Source organism: Pithys albifrons, chromosome 2 (assembly GCF_047495875.1).
Source record: "Pithys albifrons albifrons isolate INPA30051 chromosome 2, PitAlb_v1, whole genome shotgun sequence".
NCBI classification, from domain to species: domain Eukaryota; kingdom Metazoa; phylum Chordata; class Aves; order Passeriformes; family Thamnophilidae; genus Pithys; species Pithys albifrons.
In genome coordinates this window covers 40053945-40069737 of record NC_092459.1, presented here as the reverse complement: position 1 = coordinate 40069737, position 15793 = coordinate 40053945, and the positions used below count along the sequence as shown (strand labels likewise).

The window sequence follows — 15793 nt, the reverse complement described above, 5'->3', positions numbered from 1 at the left end:
ATATCTGAGGTATTAGGATTTTTATTTACATCTGACATTTCATACTGTGAAAGCAAATTAATAGTGTTTTATTTTCAGGTTAGTGATGCAGTGTTTGCATGTCAAACACATCCAGGAATATTTCTTTAACAATTTTGTTGCTCAGGTTTGAAGTCTTTAGTTGCTTTTAGTAGAGGTGTATTTTGACAGTGTTTTACTTGGCAAGGCTTTGCTGCAAATCAGACTAACAGGAAGGTCAGAGAAATTACTGAAATATGCAGCAAATGCTCACAGAAAATAGGAGTAATATGTGACCTTACAGGGATTCTCAATTTAAAAATCTTGTCTCTTGCTTTAGTTTCCACAGGTTTTTGGTAAAACCAGGGTTGCTGTAACTGAAATGAAGTAGTAATGTTTGTTTTGCATTTTTTTTCTTGAAATAGTTTAATCTGTGTTGAGAAATGCACAAGATCAAGTATTTAATATTCTTCCTACTTGCATGTAGTGTTTTAGGATTTGCTTACCAAAAAGAATGTGCAATATGTGCTAGAGAAGAAAATAACATTGTGTCAATTAGGATGGCTTAGAGAAAGGGAGTGTGACTTAATTTTAACAACAAAATTGTCTTAGTCTCACTCTCAAGCATGCATACTTGCATGCACCAAGACAACTGAGACGGGTTCAAATCAGTTGGTGTAGGATGTGGTCTCACCATCCTGTGCTGCTTCTGTCCTTCATCTCCTGATCTGTGTGTCCTGAGAAACTGCTCATGCATATGTTCAAGGATCTTAATGACCTGCTAATCTGACTTTCACCAACACACACTGCTACCAGCACTTGTAATGCCATGTGTTCTTTCTCGTGCTTCTATAAATGCCACCCTGATGCCTGATCCCATCAGATCTTGGAAGCCAAGCAGGGTCAGACTCAGTACTTGGATGGGAGACCTCCTGGGAATACCAGGGGCTGTAGGTTCTAGTCCTGAGGACTTCGCTGTCACTGTCCAGACTTGCTTGGCCATGGCAGATGAACCTCAGGAGTTAAACAGTGGGGCCAGTTCTGCGCACGCTGTGCCTCACCTAAAAAATCCACTGCGCAGGCTGGAAGGGCACACCCACGTGGGGAGAGCCCTGCCCAAATCTGCGTTCACGAAGTCTGGCCATACATACATACATCTATGTGGATATCCATGTAAAAAGACGTAAGCAAAACCTTCTGTCATGAGTCGTCTCTTAAGTGCAAACAAAGATCGGGATGTCTCCATCGTTCAGAGAACTCTGCACTTCTGCCTGGTGTTGTCTGCCCTGTGCTGGTTGGTGACTTCCTCAGATTCCTTTTCCTGTTTCTGTTCATGTCTTTTCTACATGCTTCTGCTAGTTCCTGTGCCCTGCTGCATGTCCTTTATCCCCCTTTTGTTTCTGTTTAAAGTCTCCCAAATAACCTTTTCCAAAAAGGCAACAAAGCCATGAAGGGCAATGCTTGTTGCTGTTGCTGTGTTTGCTGTCTGTGTGTTTCAAGTGTAATGAGTTTAAATAAAACGTTATGAGGATAATAACTCCTCAGGCTGGTTAGCCTGGAGTTCTTCTCCAAGTCTAGGGGGTTAACTGAGTGTTTTCCTGACCTGGTAATGTTAACTTTTAATAGTCCTAGAAAGAGAAAAGCATTGATCTGTACTAATATTTATAACAGCCAAGCCCTGTTAAATTACATGGCAGTTAAACTAACATCCATTATTGTAATGGAGTAATTAATAAAATATTTATTCATTAGCAGATTAAAAGGTAGAGGTATAATAAGTGGCGACTGACAGAGTTTTATGGAAAATATTGCTGTTCAACCAAACCTGGTAATTTGTTGATGAAAGAAGCTCTGTGAATGTATTGTTAAAGCACTCATTAAATAGAGGAATTGGCTAATTGGTAATCAGCAATGCATCCATGTATCTCTGCTCTGATTTCCATTCTGAATTTCTCCATGACAATGTTGAACTCTATTGCAAGTCTAAAATAGCAGTTTAATGTTTAAATACCCAATGTTAATTGTTGTGAATTGTCATGTCATTTCAGCTCTGACATTCCTGTAGGAAGGCTTATCAGTCTAGGTGAATTCACTGTATCTAGTATGGAAACAGCAAATAAGTGCTTGATGTTTGATTAAATTGATTTTACAGGCTAAAACAGGTTCTAAAGAGAGACTTCAGAGTTAGACAAAAATAGTGGAAGAGTAGATTTAATACATGGCAGAACTCCTGTGGCTCTGGGGCAGATGTATCCCCTTTCATGTCTCAGATCCTTTCCTTGTTTCTGTTCACATAGGCTCATAGAAGTGTTGGATGTTAGAAACCTCTGAAGGTCATCTAATCCAGGCTGCCATTTCAAGTACCAGTGTCCCCAACGCTAGATCAGGTCAGTCAAGGTTTCAGGTGACTCTTAGAAACATCCGGGGATGGAGATGCCACTCTGGAATCCTGTTTTCCCTCTCTATTAAATAGGACCTGCATAATCAAAACTAAGGCCATATAATATTCAAGATCAAAGAAATATAATGATGAATGGCAACTATGACTTGAGTGAGTAATGAAAAAATAAGGAAAGGAGAAGATTTGAAAATTTGGGTCTTGAAAGGGATTTCAAATCCAGTGCTACTTTTAGTGTCATTGAGGAATGCCTCCCTGAATGTGTCTGCTTCTAAGACCAGCAGCAATTTCATCCTAAGTATCCGCAGGGGCAAATGCTTGGGAAGGTTAATAACTCTTTAATTGTAGCAATAGTTTTTGTGCAAGCAGAAACCTTGTTTCTATTGTATTAGTTAAACCCAAGAAGTTTTTGTGCTGGAAGTGTCAGAACCTGAAGCCACTTTGTCTGCGTGAAGGTTTTTGTAGGATAGAACTGGTAGTAGAGCAGATCAGAAAATTTATTATGAGAGACTAATTCATGCTTTCACAAGTATCTCCATTATTCTAGGAGGTAACATGGGAAACTCATTGCAGCCCATAGTTTAAGAACTTAGTGGTTTTTCTACTGGAGAAACCATTAAAATGCAAAAAAGCATAGCAGATGTGTGGGGGTTTTACTCCTATTAAATATCAAACTTACAAGCCCAATGATTGATTTACAGTTTGGAGGTTATCTTTGCAATAAAAAGGGAAATACGCTTATGTGGTTTTAGTTATAGCTTGGATTAGAGATAATAAGAGCTTGAATTTCTGACGCAGGATCTCTGGCAGGAAGTGTAATTCATGTAGAGACCTCAAAGTTTCTGTATTTTGGATCTTTGGTCATCTTATATTTTAGCTTTTTATAATTCCAATGAAAGTAAAGCGAAATAGTCGTCAGGAATTTCTGTGTTCTAGAACAACTAATTGTTGATTTTGACTTACTTGTTATTGAAAGGAGTGAGTTTTTTTCTCAAAGTCTTAAAAATCCTTTGTTTAAGCACATTTTTACTTTTGAAGATTTTTGAGATAAATACAAAATCATTGGTGAAAACTTTCAGGGCCTTGTCAAAATTGGCTCCGAACTGTTTAAAAGCATTTCAAACATTATTGGTGTTGTGCTTTCGTCTGTTGTATCAGAGTAAATGGTCAGAACAAAGCATGTTCTAGCTTTCTGAATAAAACAGAATTTTCAAGACTAATGGCTTTTCTTTGTCAAAAGGAATTATTTCCTGGCTTTCATGCTTAAGGTTTTGACAGTATTCAGACTCTCACCTGAGAGTATGTTTATTTTTCATTTAAAATATGTTTTCTTACAGGTTCTTGAAAGTTTGTGGCTCTGAACTAGTACGTCTTGAATTGTCTTGTGGCCATTTCCTCAATGAAACATGCTTGGAGGTCATCACTGAAATGTGTCCAAATCTTCAGGAATTAAATCTCTCATCATGTGATAAAATACCACCTCAGGCTTTCAACCACATAGCCAAAGTGGGAAGCCTAAAGCGTCTCATTCTCTACAGAACGAAAGTGGAGGTAGGAACAAGTGTTTTTAACCTTCGCAATAAATACTTAAAATCCTGGTAAGGTGAAGTTGTATTTTTATTTTTTTTTTTAGCAATGAAGTGCATTAGAATTTTGAGTGTAAATTCCAAGGTAAATTCAGAAAATCCAAGGATGGTTTCAAAACCCATAGTTTTTTACTTTATTTTCAATACAGCTTTTGGTCTGCATGTTTTAACTTGCATGGTAGATAGATGACTTTTCCCCAGCTGTTTTAAGCAGTGTAATAAAATTACAAATTTGAAGCTTCTCTTATTTTGAAGAGTACTCTGGTTAGATTGTATTTGGCTATGTAATAGTAAAATTACCGTGTGGTAACTTTCTTTAATTCTTAATGTTCTCTCATTTAGAATAACTTGCCAATTACTAGATTCCTACTGTCTTTGTATATTAGCAATATTTGAGACACAGAAAACAATTTATTTTAAAGTACTTTTCATTTACATTTTAAAAGTTACTTCTTTATACAGTTACTTGACTGCCCAAATCAGAGTTATTGTTTGCAGCAACAGATTTCCTATCTAAGATGGAATGGTTTTACATACTACAGTTGAGAAGTCTGTTGTCGTTTACCACATTTTACAAATGTTGTATCTTGGTGAATTCCAGCAGTTTGGATGAGAAGAGTTCTGTTCCTTCTCAGGTATTACAGCCTTACTAGACTGGTTTAGTTGGAAGCTGTCATACTTGTGCTTCTCTTGTTGCAAAAGCTGCTGCTTAGTAGAGCTCAAAAATAGGAGAACCACATTCTCTGCAGGCTTTTTCCTAGCTTTTAATTCTAGGTTAAAATTTTTAAGAAGAGTTTAGCTGTGCATGTGTTACCTGTGCGTATGCTTTTGGTGTACTGAAGTCAGGTTGTGACACTGAATTGTGTGGGGTCTTAAGCTGTAGTGTAATAGAAGGAATGAAGCTGGAACAGTAGGCTCTGACTACTAGATGTCCAAGGAATATCTGAATTTAGGGTATCTTAGTGCATTTAAGACAGTTCACATCAGACACACGTGTTACAGAATTAGTTGTGCCTTGTTGTCCTTTATTTGGTGAATCATAAGTACGTCTGTGTCCCAGGTGTCTGTAGTAGGCATTTGTTAACACAAGGTGGTTAGATTAAAGGGTAGTGTACCTGGAATGATTGGCATTTGCTGCTGGCATGCAGACAGTCCATCCTGAGGCCAGTGCCCCTTAGTACCTTGTCACTTTGTGGTAGTTCCTCTGAAGGAATTGTTACTTTCTTCAAACTAAAAAACAAAGTGGTGAGCCCTGCTGTAAGTGCATTTTGTATTCAGCTGAATTGGTGCCTTGGGTGTATCTGTTCTATTTCTACATCACTTACCTTTTGGTAAATCTTGGATAAATCTCCTATACTTCATTTTGACTGCTGGCTCTAATTCACAAAGCTTTTTCAGATCCAAGAAAGATCATTGTATCAGAGGTAATGATTGTATAATTGTATAACTTTCTACTGTTGATTGATTAGAATCTTCTTGATGCTACTTAGGTAACTTCTAAAGTTTGAGATTTCATGCTTGTAATCGTGCAGCAGCTGAGATACACTCTGAGCTGATTGGTGGCTGTCATTTCTCCTCTATCGCTTTGCTGAACAGAGCTTGAAATTAGATTGAATGTAGGTGGGAAAGATTTCCTGGCTTTGAAGCCCTTGAACTGTGAAGATTCATTTCTGCCTTTCATGTGTATGGACATGCATCTGCTTGTAGCTGCCAAGAACATTCATTCATAATCAAGTTTACTTAAGACTGTGCTTCCATTTAATACATAAGTGTAAACAAAAGGCACTGTTCCTAACAAACCGTGGAAGAGGAATTTCTAGAAATTTAAATAGGTAAATTGGAGAGGATGCTTCTGTTTTACTTGTTAATATGAAGCCACTTAACAATATATATTGTACATCCCAGGTTGAAAAGTAAAAGGGAGAGAATGAAGATGTGGAATAGGATTTGAATTAGAGCATTAAAGCTACAAAAGTCACAGGATTGTCGAAATGATATTACCTTTCTCAACCTTAGCTTCTCCTAGTGCAAGTCTTGGGTTTCTGTACAAAATAGGCTGCCATTCCTTCTGTACTCTGCAGCTGGTACAGAGGTTCGTGGTAATAAGTTCTATGCAAAAAAGGATAGTTTGATCAAGCATGCTTTGAAGTGATTCAGACTTCTATAAAACTTGTTAAAGAGCTGTAATATAGTAGTGTTCTTGATTTTTGTGAAATTTCTATTACTGTCTTCATTGTTGGAGCTTCTAAAGAGCAAACAAAGGAAAACACTAATAACTAATCCAAGAACTTGGCATTGTATTGTTTCCAAATGGATCTGATCAGCAACAAGAATCTGAAGCTGTAAATCCACAAATGAAAACTGCTAACTGATAACAAGTATGTGTTTATTAAGGGAAAGTAAGTAAGAAGGTGAGAACAGACCTGATATGGTCCTCTGTTACAAAGTTCTGTCTCAAAATCCAAGAAGAGGAAACCAAAAGAAAAATCTGTTCATTTCATTTAGCCTGTTTTCCTACATAATTCAGTGGCTTGGTTTTTTTTTCTTAAACCAAATAATAAGCAAAATAAGGGGACCAGATTTTCATGTCTCAGAGCACATCTGGGTAAACAGTGCAACTTTTTCTTTTGGTTGCGAATTTGGTCATGTGTTTAAATAACAGGATGAAATGAAGATTCTCCTTTTTTGTCAGTATGTGATAAAGTTGTTCCTTGTTTTGCATTATGCCTTAGACAAAGTGCAAAATTAACACTTTAATAGAAGAAATTATATTTCTCGCATATACACTCCCACATATCGTGCCCAGGTACAGGATTTCCTTGCCCAGTCTTGGGACATCCTTCCTTTTTGTTTTCTTTTTTTTTTTTGGCTTTTATTGCTAAAAAGAAGGGAAGAAAAAAGTTCTTGCAACATCTAATTTTAAAATATTTGTTGTACTTTTTCCATTTATATTATTATTATGACACTCGTGGATAAATTCTAAGAAAATACTCTGCAGAAAATTGACTACTGTTAATGATTTTTTTTGCGTTAGGTACATAGATTTTGAAGACAATGGAAACTTAGTAAGATAACATGTTATGTTTGTCATCTGAGCAATTATTATTTCAGGTTTTTTTTATTTTAACTGTTTCCTTTGAAAAGGTTTCGTATTTAAAAATGTTCCTGTTGTCTCTGTAATCAAAGCTCCAATTTTAAGTGTATGTTTTTAATGAAATGGACAGTGTTGGTGTTCTGCTACATGTCGCAGTTACTTTGGAAGATGGCTGTGCCATCTGTGGAAGGTTATGGTCTTTGGTCCCAACCCTGCTGATTCTTAAGGTCATATATTATGTTATTTCCTTGACTTATTTAGGGAGAGTTTGTGTGTGTAAAATTCAAACCTCTGAGTTGAAACTTCCAATGCCTTTGAATTATTCCAGCCTTTCCGTTAGAAGAGGGAAAGTCTGGTGACTTTCAATAACTTTTCAGTAACTAAAAAAAATTGTCCTGCATTGCTATAGTCCTCTTCTTGAAATGCAGCTCATTTTCCAGGGCTATAAGTTTATTATTAAAAGGTCTAAATCTTGAAGGTTGTTTATGTGCATGTTTGAAATAATGTGTAACTTGCTCTGAGAAAGTAATGTCAGCATTTTATAAATGTAATTTCTGTATGCTCAAGACAACTATTATACTTGTGGGATTTTTGTGCTGGTGGTTTTGGTCTTTACTGATACATAACTCCTTAGCGCTTATTCATTGAGAATGTATTCACAGCACAGTTTAAGGACTTGCTGGCATTGATACATTTGAAGAATACAATGAACAGTGGAAGTATTACTGTATATACAGTATTGGCAATGCACATCTTTATGCATTAAGGATGAATATTATCTTGATTTAATGCTTATCATGAAGTATTCAATCCATATAAATAATGCAGCCAAAATTGTATTTTAAAGAAACCGAAGCCACAATTACAGGAGAACTTGTCAGTCTCCTTATTGCTTGGTGTAAATTTTAATGCAAGATTACATATTTCAGATTCCATGATATTCTGAATTCTTTATAATATATAAAGTTTTTAAAGTTTGTATTGCAATTATATTTAAAATACAAAGCAAACCAAATGTGACTCTAATTGCAGCAGGCAAAAGACTTTGTTTTTCACACCTTTTAAAGCAAATCTATTTACAAATTTTATCTCTGATACTTTGGACCAAAAGTAAATTTGGAACTTTGGCAGCTGTGAGAGGGGACATTGGAAATCTTGGATACTAAAAATAAGTATAAGAATCTTAGCAAGAAATGTAATAGCTCTTATTTTCTTATGCCATGAACCTTAACAGAGTTAATGCTGTCATAAAATTGTTCTACAGAGTTTTCAGAAATAACCTGTTATGAGTCATGTTATACTTCTGAGAGCTGTTGAGGTTTGTCAGCTCAGACAAAATTCCATTGGCTTAGGTGTAAATCTTTAGGATTAAGAGTTGTAAGCAAATAGGGGAAAAAAAGGTGAAAGCCTCAAGCTGGAATGTGGATTCTTGGAAGCAGGTTGAGCTGGTGACAAATAATCATGCAATACAGGGCCTTCATGGTGCTTTCTGATTTCATGTCAGGCTCATAGGGTGGAATTTGGTCATTTGAGCTTGTAATGTGAAGAGTGAGGGGAAAGAATGAAAATGTAAAACAGATTTACAGACATAAGGGAAGACATAATTTGACCAAATGAAGCAAAACCAAAATACAGTAATTGAATTAACTACAGAGACTATTACTTTCATTTAATTAATTCTCTAATTGCCGTGTTGCTGTGTCCCAGTCCCTACTGTATCCCTGGCACTGCCAAGTAACTGTAGAGAACAAAAAGGTGCCCCTGTACATCCTGAATCCCAGCTTGCAAATGGCACTGTGCCTGTTTGTGAGTTCTGACTTTAAAAGTCTACACCTGCACTCAATAATAATCAAGTTTATTTGACCTTCATTTCTCTGTACTCTTTCTTCTCTTACCTCATGCTCATACAGGGTTCGTTTTGCATCAGTCTTTAAACCTATGTCATAGAGTTCTGGAGACAAAAGTTTTATCACTGTCCAATTCTTCATCTGAAGAATGGTCCAATAATCAAGTGCATTGGGGGGAGCTGATACATTCCAATTCTCTCCCTTTTCATTATTTCTTTTCATGTTGTATCTTCCAAGGTGATAGATGGTGGATGGTCAAGGGAGACCAGACTTTCTGTTCTAATGCCAGCTTATACTGTAGAGGAAATTGGTTTTGCTGCCATATTTTGAAAATGGTCAGCATTAGTATCAGAAGGCATCACTCAAATACCGTTTGATTGTGGTAATTAAGGGCAGGCTGGAGGGTTATCCCATTCTGCAAACATCAGTTGAGAAGTTGTGAAAGGGGTTGGCTCCCACATCCATTGGCACCTTTTTTTCAGTCAGGTTGGAGGCATCAGCTGACTTGGAGCCACGTGATCTGGGCTAAACAGTCTCCAGAAGTTCCTTTCCACACTTGGCTCTTCTGTGATTCTGTGACTTCCTACTGATGGCACTAGTTGAGGAGTTCATCCATGAGCTTTGTTCTCCTGATGGTGACCAGGACAGTGGCCAATTATGAGATGCACTGTTCCTGTATGCCACGCTTTTCCCATCAGTAAAATTTGTGTAGTAACTTGGTCATTTTGTAGCTGGGGTACGAGGATAAATGCACAGAAGGCTGAGATTGTCTGACATGTATGGTATTATATAGAATACTCTATATAGAGTTGTTTGTAAGGCCTTGAAATACTGTACCTTGATAACATAGCATGCTTTTCTAAGTTGCAGGAGGCTAAATCTGTTACAAAGCTCTGCCTTTTTTCCTCTGGAAAATTTGAGAAAAGCACTGTGAAGAAAGCTTGTTTAAGAGGTATAAGACTTTCTGTAAACCAAATGATTGGAGACTTAGAGTGGATATCTCTCTCTGGGATTACATAGGTATCTTGTTCTTTCTAAAGGCCACAAAAAAGACCTTGTAAAGGGTGAGGTGACCTCTTCCATTTGCTTCCTCATGAAATGGTACCAGATAGCTCAAGGAACTGAAGGACTTAAGCATTAAGCAAATTTGGTCACCATTTAGTTCTAGTTTGAGATATGATTCCCTACCAATTTCTGTAACTTAACATTTTCTGTAACATTTCATTTAGCTGAAAATTAACATACAGAGAAGTGAAAATAGTTGAAACCAAAAGAAGGTGAACAACTTGAAGAGCTCTGTAGACCTCTAGATCCAGGATCAGTTTCAAGAAATAGTATATTATGTTTGTTACTGAATGTTTATGCACTATTCTCAGATGTGCTTTTTCTGTCAGAAACAAGCTACTGAGGATAGGTATTTATCCTTAGACCTCAAAATCTTAGAAGTAGTGTGAAGAGGAGTGCTTTCTGGTGATGCTTGAGAGGTCTGTAAAAAAGACTCGAAGCCAAATTTTGGTAGGAGATAAGAGGGTAGTGACTTTAATGAGCACCCAGGCTCACCCAGGAATACATCGATGCACATGTGGGCAAGCTCTGATTTTCATGGCTTTTATAATATGATCTATCCAATCATTACTGTACATGTTTCCAGTTCAACCTTTTCCCGTCCCGGTCCCACCCCTGTTCCACCCCCTCAGGATTTGAGTCTGGGGTCGGTGAGGCTTCCTCTTCATCAGTCCTCCTCTTCCTTGGGCTCCTGGAGTTCTTCCAGTGTTCTGACTTCTGGGTCACTCTGCCCTGTGTTTGTCTCCTTTTGATATTCTTCAATCTTCTACCTGAAAAAGACTGAAGAGCTAAGGAATTTGAGCTCACTGTTCTGGGACAGGGGGTAAAATCAAGCTGCTAGAAATGTTAACACACTAGATCTACTTTGCTACAGCTACTATGTTCCTGAAATCTATAAAATGTGAAAATCAAAAAAATCCGTTGTGCATCACTGGGAAACCAGCAGATATGAAATTTTTTCCTGAAAGCTAAGGCTAGTACTTTATAAATGTCTAGAAATTAATTTTTTATTCTTTTTTAACTGGTTAAACCACTGACTCTCATGTGTTTATAAACATGTATATTATCTTACCTCTCTAAATCTCTCAAATTCCCTTGTATCTTTAGCATAATTGGTCCAAAGTGTCATGGTACCAAGAAGGAGGTAACTGAAATTATCTTCATGCCTTAAAATACTGGAGGGAAGAGGAGGAAAAAAACCCCAGAATCATATTTTACAATTTCTTTGCTGGAGCAGATTTAGATGAGAATTGTATTTCACTAATGCTATACCTTTTGTTTCTGCATTATTAATGTATTGCATTCTCCTTTCTGTAAAAACAATTGCTTTTGGGGGCACTTGCAGCTTGATTGTAGGTGTTTAGATTCTGAGGTGTTGTCCCTTGAAATATATGAAGTATATTCTTTTTTACTTATAGGAATATTGGTTTGCCCTGTTGTACCTTCTGCAATGAATGGTTTAATACAAGCTTACAGAATTCTGGCTTTGTACCTGATGTGTTTTTTAATTACTGTATTAGAATAGCAGATGCCAAGTAATTTCTGACATAGTTCCTTCCCAAACTCTGCCAAAAAAACCCTTCACCCAGTTGGTTTTTTGCTTTCTTCTAGTAATGTATAATGCCAAAGGGATGGAAAAAATAAGTATTGTGGATTTTTGTAGATTTTTAATTACTTCTGACAATCCTAGAAAGATTATCTTTCACATTTCTGTGAGGTATTTTTAATTGCAAGTATTTGTAGCAATAAATACATGGTACTCAAATGGAAATAAAATTGGTTTCTTCTGAGGTTTTTCCTGTTTCGTTGGTTGGGTTTTTTACTACGGGTAGTTCTAGCATGGTGAAACTTCTTTTGGTGTGGTAGCTATGAAGTACTACTTCACTGGCTTGAGATAAAGACAGCTACATCAACTATTTGAAAATACACAATTTAATTTAAAACACAAATAAAATACTTTCCGCTGTATTTTTGCTATTAGAAGTCAGAATTGGCGGGGATAGTTTTCTCCCTGTTACTGAGCTGTGTTATTTGGTGTGAAGACTAATTGTTTCTTTGTTTCTCAAGGATCTGCTAGAAGCTCTTTTTATCCAGTTTTACATGTGGAAATAAATTGCTGTTCCAAAGATACCTTAGTCACATATAGTAATATCTGCAGTCTTAAAAAGTAATCCAGTGATATGTTGCCATCAAGATTTTATCTCTGCTGTACATGCAGGACTGCTGTTCACTAAGGTATTTCTGGAAGTCCTAAAGCAGAGTTACCGTTTAGCTAAGCACCTCATTTTTTTTTCCTCTGAAATTAGAAGTAACTTGATTCATTATCTGAAGTATTTTTGCAAACATTGTAAACATCAATTTGTAGTATAAAGAGAGGAATTGGATTCAAAGGGGATTCGGATTACTTGATCCCAGTAAATAACCTGTGTGAGTTGATTGTCTTGATGTCAAGTGGTAAGTACCACACACTTGACTTTTCTTCTTGATTTACCAAGGACTTGTTTGTAGTTTTCTTAAAGCCAAGTGGTGGTTTCCTTCCTCTTTAGTTTTCCATTGTCTTGACAGTCAGCTTTTTGTTTCACTGTGTGGCTCTTCATCTGTGAAAGCTCAACATCAAGAGGTTTGGTTTTCCTTGTGATAACTTGGCAGACTTTTTAATTTTTTAGGAGTTCTTACCTGATTTGACATGTTAACTTGTTTATTTTTCTATCACCTTTACTTTGTGACTGCCTGCAGAGAGACTGTTCAGATTTCTCATGCGTTTTGTATATGTGGAGTGTCTCACTTGTTTCTCCAACATGGTAGTTCTAGACTGTGGTGTGCTGGAAGCTTTGCATTACCCACAAGGAGATTCCCAAAGTCCTTTTGTACACAGTCCTGTGTGCAGGGCAAGGCAGTTGTGGAGGGAGGGATTTGTCTTTCCAGCGGTAGAAGTAGCACTCATGATCTGTGTGCTGAAGTCAGAGACATTTTGGGCTACTCTGTTCCCATAATTTTGTGTTTGGGTGAGTCAGCTGGTTCCAACCTCTCTTGCTGTAAATGTGAACATTTTGGTAGTGAAAGTGAAGCTCCTGCACAGATTGTGAGCAGAGGAACCTTTCCCTGCAGTTCTGAGAATATTTCTGCTGAAGGATCACCTTCTGAGAATTATGGATGTGATTGATGGCCTGAGAGAACATAGATTTCTTTGGCCTGGCCTTAGTCTCTAGTTCTCCAGTTCTCCTTTCTTTCAGCTTCTCAAGTTCCAAGAATTTTAAGCAATTCATTAAAAAGTCATTGACTTTGACTATTATAAGGAAGACAATACTTAGAGTATCCTGCAGAATTACCCCCCCGTTACCACATTTACTCCTCCTCATTCAGGCAGGAAGGTATTTTCTGTCTTGGGTTTTCATTCGCATTATTAGTAGTTACTTGGAATACTGTTATTAGGTGTTCTGTCAGATAACAGACTCCCAAAATATTGTATCAAATATACTGTGTATATGAGTATACTGAATGGTGTCCTATAGTAATTACCTAATTCCTGTAACAACTTTTAGACAGATGTGTTAAGAAATGTAAACTTGATTTGTACAGAAACAGCATGTGCCAGCTGGTGATTGGATATGAAATACTTGGGGTTCCATAGTCTAGCTGGTTGAGGAAATCCTTTGATGCTTTTCCTGTTTGTCTAATGAAAAGGTGATTTTTTTTGTTGAATAACCTTGTCTAAATATATTATCCAGTACAGTTGGTTAAAACAATCCTGATGACCGTGATTCTAAACTAAAAGCTATTTTTTACAGTATTTTAACACAGATCTGTATAGTAACATGAAAATGGTACCTGGAAACATTGGTAAATACTATGATGACCTTGTTACTAAATATAACAACCTCATCAATTTATACGCATAGGCAACTGACTGCAGAGATTCTTCATGATGCATTTTTTTTGATGGAAAGATAAGTAAATGACATAGCAGTAATAAATTGTGATCTTAGGAATGTGGTTATATTAATTATTTGGTATTGTGGAAAAATGCAGTAATCTTGTTGTGGTGAGGTTGCATAGGCATATTATCTGATACCTACGTGCAACTAACATTATAAAAGTATTCAAATGTAAGTGGAGACAATGGAGCTGGAGGGTAAAAGAGCAGGGAAGGCTAGAGATAAGGACATAATTTGACAAAGATAAGAAAAAATAGTATGGCTTTCATTGTCCTCTCACAGAATGCAGTTTTGGGGTGGGTATTAGGGGAAATCTTTCCTACCCCTAACTTGGATTGTTTTTTTGTAAAAAATGCAGAATTTTAAGTCTTGCATGATTCAATTTTTTTCTTCAACAAAGAGATTAACTGGAGAATTAGTAACCCTGACTAAAAACATAGCAAGCAAGGAAAACTGTACTTCAAGAAGGGAGGAAGCAATCTTTAATGGGGAACTCTAAGATTGTTTTATCTTAGCATTCACTTCAATGAAAAATTTGAAGAAAAAATTGCAGAAGATTAAACGTCTTGTCAAAGAATTTAGGCTCTTGTTTCGCTGAGGAGCTGGAAGAGTTCCCAACTTATGTCATACACAGTTCTTCTGAGAAGGGGAAAAAACAACCTGTTGTTTGTCGCCAGTAAAAAAGTAACAAATTTAAAAGTAGCTTTTATCTATAGAAAGAAAGTTTATTAAAAGGTGCAGACTATTTCTTCCCTAACCCAACTCCAAAGTAAAACTTTGTTATTTTTCTTAAGCCCTTGCGTTAATCTTCCAGTCACACTGTGGTGCACTTATTTTCATACCTTGCATGACAGTGCAGTCATTATGGGATAGCCATGTTACAGTGCATAATTTGTATTTTTTAACCCTTTAAATTGTTTTTAATCTCTGACTACTTGATAATGAAACTGCAGTGAATAAACAGTCAAATATTCGAAGTGCATCTTTCACAGGTGAGTCACATCTGCCAGACAGAAGGGTTTTCTGTTTGAACAGATATTGAGCTCAGGCTGTCTGTTGGATGCTTTTGTTTGATACCAACAATAAAAATGACTTGCACTTCCTGCTGGATCATGAATGTAAAAAATCCTGAAAAAAGTCAAGCAAGCTTCAGTCTTGCCAAATGTATTGCTCTGGCACCAGTATTTGGTTTCTCTGCTGATGGGTTGTCTGTTCAAACCAACAATGCTTTTGCAGCGCCTAAGTCAAAACTTACATGTGATGGCCAAGGCCTTTACAAAGACAGATAGGATAAAACTTAGTCAAATATCAGCTATTTAGTTGAAGTATGCACAATATGTAACTGTTTTCCAGGCTATCATATATTGCAGAGTGGAGGACATTGATGTTTGGGCAGACCTGTCACCTGTCTTGTGTGGAATAAGTTAGGATTTCAAATGGTGATCTCATCTCTTGTCCGAAACAGAATCAACTCTGTCCTTTTCGACAGAAGTTTGTCTGACTTATTCATGAAGCTTGCAGAGAATCTGTAGTCCATCTTCCCTTTTTCTGAGGTTTAGGACTAACTACTATGCTGTAAAATATTTCTGAAATCTGCTCTGTGATGTTATATTTAGCAATGCTACCATATCCTTCTGATCAGATTGGTGTCAGAATCTTCTCTCCAAAAGTAACTTCTGCACTGTATATTTTCCTCATCTAAAAACATCTTTCCTGGGAATGGAGGATAGGGCAGACCATCTCATTTTCCCCCCTTTGAACTCTTCCTGTACTCTGTGCCATTTTATAAAATTTGAGTATTTTAGTAAGTTTTGTCTTGGCTTGGATGGCAAAAGACATTTAGACCACTGAAACCATGACTTCAGAAAAAG

At 36.8% G+C, this 15793-nt stretch overlaps 1 protein-coding gene across 2 annotated transcripts in view; it reads left to right on the top strand.

Moving 5' to 3' along the window:
• FBXL4 (F-box and leucine rich repeat protein 4) overlaps window positions 1-15793 on the top strand; it is a 63958-nt gene that overhangs the window by 30025 nt on the left and 18140 nt on the right. For both annotated transcript variants that reach the window (XM_071548794.1, XM_071548793.1), the window contains exon 6: window positions 3733-3946. In XM_071548794.1, coding sequence (XP_071404895.1) covers window positions 3733-3946 — 214 coding nt within the window. The remainder of the gene's footprint in view (window positions 1-3732; window positions 3947-15793) is intronic.